Source organism: Macaca thibetana, chromosome 7, assembly GCF_024542745.1.
Source record: "Macaca thibetana thibetana isolate TM-01 chromosome 7, ASM2454274v1, whole genome shotgun sequence".
NCBI lineage: Eukaryota > Metazoa > Chordata > Mammalia > Primates > Cercopithecidae > Macaca > Macaca thibetana.
Window position 1 is genome coordinate 144,373,994 of NC_065584.1, and position 12,976 is coordinate 144,386,969.

Here is a 12,976-nt window from a genome sequence, read left to right on the forward strand (position 1 = left end):
GGGGCAGGGGAGACTCTCAAGGCCCTAAAACCTGAAATCGACGGCGCACCAGCCTTCGACCCTCTCCCTCAGCACATTTCACTGTCAATTTGGTAAAGAAGATGCAAAAAGGAGAAGGGAGAGAAGAAAAGTGTAGCGAAGAGGAGTGAAGGACCGGAGTGCTGTAGGAGAGGGGAAAGAAGGAGAGGGAGGGAGAGACTCAGATTGAGGAAACGTAAAGGAGTTCAGGGAGACTCAGGGAGAAAGAAGAGGACCGCGCAAAGGAAGGCTTAGCCGAAATGCTCCAGGCAGCGCAGAGTTCATTTTCCAAGTGGGGACGACGGGTATTGTTTTTGGCACCTAGGAAACCTTCGGAAGCTGCCGGGTACTTTCCCTCCGCCTCCCGTCTATGTTTGGTAAATATTAACAAACCAGGGCGCGTTATTTTCTGGAGTGTGCATGGAGGGGCTGGCGGGGACTAGGGACAGATTTCCTCTCCTGGAGCCCCCGCCCCCCAAGCTGCAGCCCCACCCTTCACGCACACACACACCTGCTTGACAACAGAAGGAATCAAAATCAATATTGTATTTGTCACCCCTCTGTCTCCTTTTTACTCCCTCAGCAACCCGGGTGCCACTGAAGCGAATTGTGGATTTATGGAGGGAAATTAGCATAAATTATTACGAAATCTGTAGCCGTGTGTGGTCCAGCTTGTGGGAAAAGCAGCTATTGCGAACTCTCCAAGCAGAAAGGTGGTCGGTGGTGGGCTCTGCGGAGGCGATGAATGGCTATTGCACGAAAGAGATTTCCATTTGGTTTGCACATGGGTATAATTGACTTATGTGTATTTTATACAGTTTTCCCAACAACTCGCTAAGCCTCCGGGTCGGATGTGCCTCCCCCCAACCCCCACCCCCTGTTTGCTTTGGGTTCTGCACAATAGACTCTGATGCACTTTTCAAGATTTCTGGAAAGTGCTCCTTCCCTCCTCCTTTTCATAATACCAGTCTTAAAATGCTGTCAATAACATGCAAATCCTCCCTCCCCGCCCTGGGCTTTGTAGACCTCCAGCAGAACCAAGATAAAACTTTGTAGCAAAGCCCAAGTTTTAAATGTGTATCTCACAACTTCTCTCCTCATCCAAGGCAAACTTGTGCTATTAGGCTCGGTTTACTTAAGTAACCCTGGTCGTGTGCAATGTGCGTCAAACTCCTATCTCCACACTAGCCAAACTTTAAAGATTCATCAGACACAAATTCCTACTTGTATCCTCGCATGTTCCAAACTTGGGGGTGACAACTTTCCCGGGGAGATAGACAAAGATTTATTCCAACTTCGGTCTTTTTTTTTTTTTTTTTTTTTTTTAACCCGAACGTTTTTACTCTTAGAATTTAGTTAATCTCCTGTTTACTCTGAGCAATGATTTCGACAGGCATACAATGGCCTCTTTGCAGGGCAACAAAATGCCAATTGTTAAAAATAAAACACTTCTCTCTCCTTATTCCCCACCCTCAACACGCACCCATGCCGGATAGAAAGGAATCTTCTGGCTGTCACTGGGCGAACGGAGGAGAGCTTTCACTCCTGTCTACATCCCGAATCCAGCCGCTCATGATATTTTGTCAGTCTACATATCAGTATGAACAGATGCACATATTTACTGACAGGATCCTAAAAATTCTTGGGGGTGTCTACACTGGTACCCTTCCACCGCAGAAGCGCTCCTGCCTTGCCCACAGTAACTGTTTTGTACCGAGGCCAGCCGTACTCGCGAGCAGGAAAGCCGTGGACCAGCGCCTTTCCATTCTGGGAAACACAAGCCTTGCCCACTATTCCTCCTCACGGATCCCCCAGGCTCCCAGGCTCTTTGGACTTCCCAGCTCCTTCCTCCCCCGGACCTTCGATTCGAATCTGGCCCCACCAAGTAACCCCCCAAACGCCGCACCTCGTTATGACCTGAAGCGCGAGCAGCTGGGACGAGTACGGCTGCCTCCGGCCAAAGCTTGGCGGAGGTTCCACCCGAGTCCAAGTGGTTTATCTGCTGAGAAGGGCAATACATTTATCTGCCCTTCTCGAGTCATACCCCCAGAGACAGGTCAACATTCCTCCCCCAAGCCCCTCGCACCCATCTCCTCCTCCCGGTTATTTTTTCCGAATTAAGAAGGTGACATTATTCTTTTCTTCAAGCACTTCTGTTAATATTGAAAAACGTGCGCTTGCATCTCAAGCGAGGCAGCCCAGAGCCAGAGCCATTTCAATATTAATGAAATTGTTTAATCTCCTAAATTCATCGTGTTTAAGTTACGTTTTGGTGAGTTATTGACCGCCTCCGAAACTATACTTAATGAAGTTGTGTGTGTGTGTGTGTGTGTGTGCATGCGCGCGCTGAAAGATCTTTTTTATGCTAACCCAAAACAGCTCCACTAATAATGCTCTAATATCACTTAAAGTGTTGAAACTTAACACCCAGAATTCTCTACGACCACCACTTCTAGGAAAAAAAAGTTCTCACATTTCTGGACTTTGAAGATGATTCTGTGTGGTCTGTAGGTATTGAGTTTTTAACAACCCAGTAAAATGAATGTCTTTAAAAAACCTTAAAGGTCGGAGAACGTGCAGAAACCGGTGGGAACTCCTGGTGTGTACTCATAGAGTGCGTGCATGCAGGCGGGGTCGACTCACTATTTACTTCATAGTAATTTGATGATGATGATGATGACGACGGCAGCGACGACGATGAGGATAATGACAATAATAATGATTCATTTAACCCTCCCAAGGCGAATCTGAGCCGAAGGGAGCCTGCTGCTCGCACCAGGCGGAGTGACCCGAGGCACATTGCCCCCTTCCCAAAAAGGAAAAATCTATGGTTCTTTCTCCAAGTTGTAGAAGATACTGCTGTTTTAGTGGGATCGCAGGCAGCTTTTGCTACACTCTAAATCCTAAGTAAGTTCTCCATACAAAAAAAAGCGGGGGTTGGGGAGTGAGAGGGGTGGGAGGGTTGGGGAGGGGAGTTCCGGCTGTAAAATGAAAACTTCCAGGATATGCCTGAGTTCTAAAGTTTCAAACCACCTGGGAAAAGCGAGAGCCCCTGAGGCTTACCTGGTGATAAACTGTATCAAACTCAGGCCCTCCCCAGGTACGCACAACATTTGCCCCAACAGCCCCTGAGCCTCCGTCCTGTGTCCAACCAAATTCCCGGAGGACTTTCAAAGCAAATACCTGGACTTTTCGCCCACATACACTATTTTAATTTTTAAAAATTTGATCGATACAGTTACATCCAAAATGGGCTCTTACATGGGGATGTCCAATCACATTTTGAAAGTATTTTGTAAATTCCATCGCTTTTTCAAAGCTACACACCTAACTAAACAGAGCTGAAGCAGCTTCATAGGAAGGTCAAGTCAACTCCTTCGACCTAACTCCTGGGGTACTAGGGGGCAAGGGTGTGTTTTCATTATTACAACCCATGCAAACAACCCCGGGTAGTGCTAAGCGCAGGAAAAGGGTCGGTTTCAGGGGAAAGCCGTGCCTAAAGTTACCTAACAGATACAAACCGGATACAACGCAGAGGAAACAGAATACCCCAGCCAAGCAATTTCCATGTCAAACATCATCTGCGCGGCTGCTCCATCTGTGAATGTGAGTGGTCGCCTGGCTCCCTGCTCCGCGGCGGCCGCCTCCTCATACCTTCACACGGCGCACACCGGCCGGCGCGTCCTGCTTGCTGCCAGTGGCGAGGCTCTTGCCCCTCGCCCAGTCTTGAGCTGGAAGTAATTCCTATTGGCCAAGGTGTCCATGTAAATAGGTGTGAAAGAAACCAGAGCTGGCCGGGCTCTCCCTTCTCGCTCAGTCCCCTCCCTCTGCAGCCCCCGCTCCCCCTCCTCTTCCTCCTCCTCCCAAGGCGATTGTCATATGATAGCTAAGAAGTGGCACATTAATGAAGCGCCGCTACAGGGGTCTTTTCTGCTCCTGTCACCGCTTAAAACTATCAGATGGTTCGAGGGAGGGCATGGAGGCAGCCACCTAGCTCAGCCGAGACACGGAGCCCACAGTAGCGCCCTCCGGAGCCCTAAGACCTTCGCTGCCACCATCCGCGCCGGGAGTCCTCAGCTGAGCTCGGCCGCCCGCAGGACGCTCCAGGAGCGTCGCGGACCGGGCGGCGCGGGACGCTGCGGGGCTGAGCTCAAGAGCCCAGGTTCGCGCCGAGTCCAACCGGACACGGACGCTGCGCGCGGAGAGCGCGCCCTCCCGGATGCGGACGCGCAACTTGAAGCAACTTTAAGGTGAGCAGCTCTCTGTTCCGTCCCTGCACCCGGTTCTTGCCCCAGGCCGGACTGACTTCCCGGCTATCCTAGCGCCGTTCGGCCGCTTCCCCTCCTGCGCCCCCTGGCTGGGTCCCACTAAGCCCGCAAAGTTGCTGGCTCAAGAGCGCGGGCGCCGGCTGATCGAGCGCCGCAGCCCCCACCCCCGACCCCCGAAGTCTGTTACTCGGCCTGGCTGACCCCGCTGGTGTCTCTGTGCACCCATGCTACCTCCTCTTATTACCTCCCCCTTCCCAGATCCGAGTAGTCCGCCGGCCCGCGCGGATCCAGAGCAAGAAGAGGGCGAGGAAGAAGATGCCTCGGCCCGGCCGTAACACGTACAGCGACCAGAAGCCGCCCTACTCGTACATCTCGCTGACCGCTATGGCCATCCAGAGCTCTCCCGAGAAGATGCTGCCGCTGAGCGAGATCTACAAGTTCATCATGGACCGCTTCCCCTACTACAGGGAGAACACGCAGCGCTGGCAGAACAGCCTGCGCCACAACCTCTCCTTCAACGACTGCTTCATCAAGATCCCGCGGCGGCCAGACCAGCCAGGCAAGGGCAGCTTCTGGGCGCTGCACCCCAGCTGCGGGGACATGTTCGAGAACGGCAGCTTCCTGAGGCGCCGCAAGCGCTTCAAGGTGCTTAAGTCCGACCACCTGGCGCCCAGCAAGCCAGCCGACGCGGCGCAGTACCTGCAGCAGCAGGCCAAGCTGCGGCTCAGCGCGCTGGCGGCCTCGGGCACGCACCTGCCACAGATGCCCGCTGCCGCCTACAACTTGGGCGGCGTGGCGCAGCCCTCGGGCTTCAAGCACCCCTTCGCCATCGAGAACATCATCGCGCGGGAATACAAGATGCCTGGGGGACTGGCCTTCTCCGCCATGCAGCCGGTGCCCGCTGCCTACCCGCTCCCCAACCAGTTGACTACCATGGGCAGCTCTCTGGGCACCGGCTGGCCACACGTGTATGGCTCCGCCGGCATGATCGACTCGGCCACCCCCATCTCCATGGCGAGTGGCGACTACAGCGCCTACGGCGTGCCGTTGAAGCCGCTGTGCCACGCGGCGGGCCAGACGCTGCCCGCCATCCCTGTGCCCATTAAGCCCACGCCGGCCGCCGTGCCCGCGCTCCCTGCGCTGCCAGCGCCCATCCCCACCTTGCTCTCGAACTCGCCGCCCTCGCTCAGCCCAACGTCCTCACAAACAGCCACCAGCCAAAGCAGCCCCGCCACCCCCAGCGAAACGCTCACCAGCCCGGCCTCCGCCTTGCACTCGGTGGCTGTGCACTGACCCGCAGGAGCCGACGCCCCCTCTCGTTCTCCTCCCCACCACCTCACTCGCCTTCCCTGGCTCCCAGCCCTGCCCGCCGCAACCTGGAACCGCCACCCTAACTTATCCCTTTCGCCTTCGGCCAACCCGTCTTGCCCCAAGAGAACTTTGTTTTGGACCCAGGAGACAAAACACAAACTTGCAGATGGGCCGGGAGGCGCGTAGGAGTTGTCCTAGTCCCCACGTCAGGGAAGGCCGGGGCCACCTGAGCCGAGCCATCCCCTCCCTGAGGCCCCGAAACCCCCTCCCATTTGACTGGCGGGGGAAATCCTGTCACCCTCTCTTCGCCGAGAAAAGCGCGTCTTCCCTCCGCCCAGATCGGCGGAGCCCCGAACTCTGCGCAGTTTCGAGACTAGAGAAACTGCCTCAGATGTTTCCAGGAACAGATCCCCCCCACACCCCCTCCCCGCGAGGGCTGCAACCGCGCAGGGGAGGGCCGGATCTCTTTACGTCTTGGAAATCTGCAGCAAAAAGGAGCCACTAATCTTCCTACCCCACTCGCCTCCGCCCATCCGGCAGGGGCTGGGCAGACCACAACTTCCCGGGGTTGCGGCCCTGCCTCCTGGGCTTCTGCGGAGATTTTGTTGTTGTTGTTTGGGGTTTTGTTTCCTTCCAGAGGCTCCAGGCGCTGGGAGTTAGGAAAGAGGCTGCCAAGCTGAGAAGGCGACGCTTGTCCTCACACAGCAAAACAAAACTAAAAGTAACCTTGTATTGTTTACAAAGCGCCCAGTAATATGTAAACAATGACCTTGAATCTGCCTTGCTAGGCGGACGAATGGGCAAAGCCCACATTATAAGTACCTGTTGTAATGTGAATGTTTACTCTTCATTTCTGGCCAGGTTTAGGGGAGGGAAGTGGGGATGGGAAAGTTAATTGGGATGTTAACTTTCCGATTACTTAGAGACCTTTTTAGCTATTTATTTTATTGTTGGAAAAAAAGAAAGAAAGAAAATGAAATAAGCCCAAACCAAGAAAGCATCAAGGGCAACCCGGGAAGAACTTAGATAAGCTGACTGATAACATGAAGGGATGTCACCGGATAGCTCTCCCACGGACAAGTCTTTCTGTTTGCTACCAGAACTTTTCCAAGAAGCTAAAGGGCTGCAAAGAGATGTAAATACTTGTGAATAGGAATGATTATACACTGTGTAAAATGCACTTTTGTTTGTCGTATTCCTTTAGACTCTTAGATAATTGGCTGGAAAACGAACTGTTGTTCTGGTGTGACCTGCTTAAGTTAAAAAAAAAAAAGTTGTAGTGTCATCAGAGCTGTAAAATTTTTACCTATCATTTTTCCCTCCCTGTACAGAATTAGCATGGCATTTTAAATATTGATGTTCTTGTTCCCAGCATGCCTGTTTTAAAACAAAGGATTAAAAAAAAGGGGGGGGCATCTACATTAAATTATGACCTAGTCCAAATAATATTTTCTCATTAAAATATGTAAATTCAAATTTTAGTTTTGTGTGTTTTTGAAGAGTTGCTACAAATAATAATTTTGCAAAAGATGGATGTAATGCTCCCCTAAGCATGCTTTCTGCAATACACCGAGTAATTTGCCTTTTTCATATCATATTGTGAAAACAGCCAAACCTTTTATGCACTTGCAGATTGTGGGAGAAATTACTCAGACAGAATTTTGAAGGTATTTGTGTATAGGGAAAAAGGAAACAGACTATTTCTATTACAGATCAGGTGCACAGGTGCAGTGTTGAAAGAAAACCTGTTTTTGAAACAATAAGTACTTTATATGTATTTTGTCTATAGTAAAATATACATTTTATGAAATATAGCACTTATAACGCTTATGTAGAAATCAGGTAGAAAATATGGAGACTTAAAAAGTAAAAACAGACTTGCTTACTCAATGCTTATATTCTGATGCATCTTATTTAGTGTGAGTATTCAGTTCCTTGCTCCTTTAAATTATTGCAGTTGTTAAAATTTTTTAAATAGAAATTACCTAAAGGTTCACCTTCATGTCAAGATACCTGTTCACTTTGAACTGAACAGATTTCTTTCACTCCTTCCTCTGAGAAAATAATGCTTGATGCACTTATTTTAAAGACATGAATGAATTTACTTCAAACGCCTGACTTGAAGCATTTGCTTTTCTTCATATTTTTGCAGAGAATTAACATTTGCCAAGAATTTATGGCTCAAGGCTAAATGACACTTTATTGAAAGGGTCACAATATTTCTGGAATGAGATGTGTATTCACCTAATGAACTTACAAGGCAAAGAGAAACTTAAATGGTGATTAACACTTTACTGTGTAAAATGATTAAACAACAGACCCTTGTGCAACACAGAGAAACCCACATAGAAACCACAATCACTGTACTTCATAGGAGGATCCTTAGCACCTGCAACCATTATATATTTAGAGGACTACCTGAGAAACAACTTAGGATTAATGCAAAAGGTAATTAATCCTGTTCCAACCATTTTTTAAAAAGAAGGATCCCACACACAGCCAAAAAAAAAAGGTGGAAAATAAATGAATCATTGGACTGATTAAAATGCATGAAGCTACTAAAGCTCGTCAAACAGGGGACAACTAAACTCATTCATCAAGCCCAATTCACAATTATATCAACAAGATCAGCTAAAGAAAGCCTGGAAAACTTAACCACCCCAGGCTAGGAAACTCTTAAAAACTTTGTTCTCAACAAGAAATCATATACTTTAAAAAAAAAAATTAAATATGTTTTCAGTTGCCTGCAAAAGAAAATTAAGGCCATCTCTGGAATACGCTAATCTCATCGAATTTGGTAACACTGAATTCAAGCTGGGGATGAAGGAAGTATAAAGGCCTAACATGGGCCTCAAACAGTTTATAAATCTTCAGCTTAGATAAATGTTCCTCTTATAACAGGCACTAGAATTCAGAGATAAGTGATGTGTACATACACACACTTAATACCTAGAGGTAAATAAGATACAGATCTATTTCTGATTTTTAGCAAAGGAGAGATTTCAACTCAGTATTTGAAAATGCTCTTTTCAGCTGGTAAGTTCGTCATGGTGTATTGCAAAGAATGAAATAACTTGGGCATTGTGAGCCCTCCTTTCACAAATGCAGGCATCTTTTCTCTGACAAAGTTGAATGAGTAAAGTAAAAAAAAAAATCCATTGATGATATTTTGACCTTGATCAGAAATCCAAAGGCAGTCCAAACACACATGCCTCCACGCCACTCCATCCCTGCCTCACCCCCCCAGCTTTGAGACTTATGCCCTGTTTAGCTGAAGTGCCCCACAAATAAGGAAGTTTATAACTATGATACCTTCAATGGCTCTCTTTGTCATGTTAAATCTTTTCACCTGGCTCAAGTCCAAAGTCAATACACACAGCTTTAAAATAAAACTGGAAGAGACAACGCCATGGAGTGGGAAGGTGTCTGTGTGGGGTTTGTCCTGAGAACTGAGATAAGTGATAATATTTTCTATTTTGTAAATTCAAGCAGTATTGATTTCTTAGTTTCGGATTTTGTATTTGGAAACTTGGCTATTCTGTTACTTTTGGTTTTTTACATGATTCTGCATTTGACTGAGTTTTTAAACAGGATTCTCTGTGATTTGAGGAAGCGCTGACACAATGAACGAATTTCATGCACTTTCTCAAGAGAGAAGCTACAGAAATTCTCACTGTTTCTATTATCTGATTTGGGAGTTTTGAAAAACCTGAGTGAGGAGTAGCACTAGTAAATGATCATCAAAATGGCCTAAATACTATAGCAGTGAGTTTAATTCCTTTAAAGAGATGAGAACATTGAGGGTCTTGCAAGCATAAATATGGCCAGGTGCTCAAGAAGGATGAGGTGGGAAGTAGGAGGGAGGAAGAGTCCAAGCCGGTGCTGCAGACGGTAAGATTTACATTCGTTTATGCAAGACTAGGGGCACTGGGGGATTGCAGAGTGTAGGGGTGAGGAGTGGGTTTATACTTTTACAAATGAAAATTCCCTTTGTAAAAGGTATTCAACTAAGAAACAGAAAGGATCAGGATCTATTCTTAAATTCTTAATATAAATGTCAATTAATTTTTTTCTCCTAAAAGCCACATATGCACAGAGACACCCAAACAAAAACAAAACAAAAACCACCCAACCCACCGGCTGTGAAGCCTCAAAGGGGATGCATTTGTTTCGTTTAAACTAACAACAAATTATCTAATTAATATGTTTCAATTACAGCATGAAAGGCACAGCCCCTGGACCGCCCGCCGTGGAGGCACAATAGCCCCAGAGCCCACTCTAGGAATTTACAATAACTTCACATCTGTTTCTTTATTTTCCACTTTTTGAGTCTAAAACTCCTCTCAAGATTACTTCAAACCACGGCCTCAGTTATGAAATATGTCCCAGTGTTAAAGGGGGATGAAACTTTGCCCACGGATGCTTCATTTGCAAGCAAAAAAAGGTGAAAGCCCATTGAAGAGCATTAAACAAATATATTAGAATTCTGTCACTTTATGCAATTGAGTAGATCAAATGAAGGGTCCCGGCCACTTCATTCACTCTCATTCACTCGAATAGAAAATGCAAAGAATAGCAATCCGAGACTGGGCCACCGATGTAGATTTAGCTTCTTTTTACTGGGAGACAAAAAGGCTGAATTTTCACAAACACATTGCTGACTCGGGGACTAGGAAACCGGCACTGGAACCCCTTTGGAATTTAAATTCATTTTATCTTCCTCTCTCTTTGGGGGAATCTGTTTGCACTACAGTGCAAGATGCAGCAGGCATCCTCTGGCTTCTGAAAAAATGGGGGAGGGGAAGAAAGTGAGTGGGGGCAGGCAATGTGGGACTTGGGATTCTCAAGGAACTCTTGGTGATCAACAGTCAGGTCTGAGATAATAAGTTTAATTTAAACATATCTTTTTTATATATACTTTATGTTCTAGGTAGACAAATCTTTACCTATGTCAATATAAACATCATTATATCATACACATTTCTAAATCTACCTCTTTGCTAGGCTTGGATCGCATAAACCGCTTGTTTTCAAAAACCAGAATCACATCCGGGTCATCAAATTTTCTTCTTTCAACTAATATATCTGGTCTTTGGTGTCATAACAGGCTAGATAGCTGAGCTTGCAACCTCACCTGTTCTATCTCTCTTAGTCTCTTGTCTTCTCTTATCTCTCTTGCACACGCACGCGCGCACACACACACACACTACTTTCTGCTAGCTACCCTATCTGAGCACTGTGATAGTTAAACAGGTTATGTTAAAATCAGGAGAGAGGATACTGTTTGGTTAGAATTTCCAAGTCAGAATTCTCTTACATTTTCATTTTTCATGCCCGGAGTGGGGAAAACAAGCAACATGTATCAGGGTAATTGAGATAATCTTGCTCAATTTTCGGAAACTTTTATCTTTTGCCTTCAATGCTTGATGTTTTTGTTTTGGTAAACTTTGTAGACTTTTATTGGCCAACATTGTAGAAAGGTTACAGTGACTATTAGAGGTATTTCTAGAGACAGTGTAAGAAAAACTAAAGTAGACTTATCAGCTTTCAAGATGTGATTGCAGAGGAATAAACCAATTTTTCTCAAACTTGAAATCAAATTGAGATCTGATCTAAAGGAGAATATATTTGGAGGGTTTTCTATTGTGTTTTTAAATTTTGTCTGGTATTATTTCCAGGTACCTTTAACATTTTTCAGTTAGCTTTAAGAATTATAAGATCATATTCGACGCTATTCTTCATTTAATTCTTGGGATTGTGCCTGGAGCTGGGAATAGGACTTTGAAGGGGAAGTAGCTCAGAGCTCCAGATATATTTAAAAAAAAAAAAAAGATGTTGAAAACATAGTTGGTTGCACATAGCCATAGGCTATCAAACTCACTGGAACTAATAAACTAATCAGAGATTAACTATGAAAAATTGTCGTTGGCTAACTAAAATCTTCCCTGGAAGATTGTCCTTCTAGAACATCTTCAAGAATATTTGGACAAAGCGTTCTTTGGAGGCAGCCTCCTTTTGCCTGTGTCTGCAAATAACTGATGTCAAATCAGTTGCAGTCTTTTGAAGGAACAAACTCTTGGAGCATTAATTAGAGCAGATTAAGCTCAGAGATAAAACACATTCTTTAAGTATCTGTTGTTTGCAGACATTGTGATTCTAATTCATGCTTTGCAGCCTGTATATTTTTATTTACTCAGTTAATTTCTCTCCATGAGCGTTCCCTGTTAACTGGGTTTACTAAGTATACAGTACCGCAAGAGTTGTTGGTTAGCAGAAATAATTGTTTTCAAACTCTGCTTTTGCTACAGATTTCTCTCTTCTTCATGAAATACAACATATTGGTAATTCCAGCACGTGATAGCATATAGAGACAGCAAAGGATTTTAATTTTGTGCCACTTAGAAGAAGCTTAGTATTTATTAAGTAATATCTAGAGTGTTTTGCATTAATTAGAGCAGCTCCTTGGAGAGACATTACAGCCAAGAATGGTTTCACATAACAGGAAAACTCTGAGCATCTGAACTTCCCTACTAAACCTGCTACAGTAAAACCAGAGCTGCAAAGGTCTGGCTTGCTTGGAAATATCAACACATATTTTATTTATTTACATATGTTTGATAGACTGAAAGTCTGTGTATAACAATAAAGTGATCATTGACAAGTTCCACACCACTCTGGGTGCCAGGTGAGCTACAAAAAAAAAAAAAGGCTGAAATAATGGTTCGTCTCAAGATTCTTTGCTTGATTTCATATTGGAGAAAACCCCTCCACATTCAATGTATTCTTCAGACTGAACCAAGTATTTCTATGACTGCCTAGAAGATGAAAAGTTGGGTTTCCATTCTTGTGTGTTGGTAAACAGGGGAAGGGCAGGGGAGAATGAGGGAGAACAGGCAAGAATAACATCTTCTATCAGATTAGTCCAGATTATGTTTAACACAGTGGTTCCTGTGCCTAACACAGAACAATTGATGACTGAATGATTGAGCATTCTGAAAATAGTCCTATTGGTTTAGCTTAGGTAAGAACACTATGCTTTTGCTCCAGGTGTCAGTAATTAAGAGTGTTGACTGAGATTACGTTTCTGCTGTGATATTAAGTTTGTAAAATTAAAACATGTGAAATGCATTTAAGTTTACTTGTGGATGTTATTGGCTTCAGTAAAAGAGAACCCCTCACATAAAACAAGGAAATGAAAATGATTAACTTTGACATAGAAATATAAACAGCAATTTGATTAATTATAGTGCTAATTATTCTTTGCTGTGTAGCCAAACATTATCCAATTCTTAAAATGACAGGTGCTGAATAAATCATGTAAAATAATTACTTGGAATTTCACTGCAATGAGAAATGGTGCAGTTTAGAGAGAGGTTTAT

At 45.4% G+C, this 12,976-nt stretch overlaps 2 protein-coding genes across 2 annotated transcripts in view; one reads left to right on the forward strand and one right to left on the reverse strand.

Annotated features, from left to right (window-relative positions):
* BNIP2 (BCL2 interacting protein 2) overlaps positions 1 to 12,976 on the reverse strand; it is a 1,133,240-nt gene that overhangs the window by 337,916 nt on the left and 782,348 nt on the right. The window lies entirely within an intron of this gene.
* Positions 4,520 to 7,067, forward strand: FOXB1 (forkhead box B1). The gene has a single exon (XM_050797282.1). The coding sequence runs from the start codon at positions 4,602 to 4,604 to the stop codon at positions 5,577 to 5,579; it is 978 nt and encodes a 325-aa protein (XP_050653239.1). The 5' UTR covers positions 4,520 to 4,601; the 3' UTR covers positions 5,580 to 7,067.

Excerpts from the sequence above, each read along its gene's own strand:
- FOXB1 (XM_050797282.1), top strand. The coding sequence starts at position 4,602 with ATGCCTCGGCCCGGCCGTAACACGTACAGCGACCAGAAGCCGCCCTAC.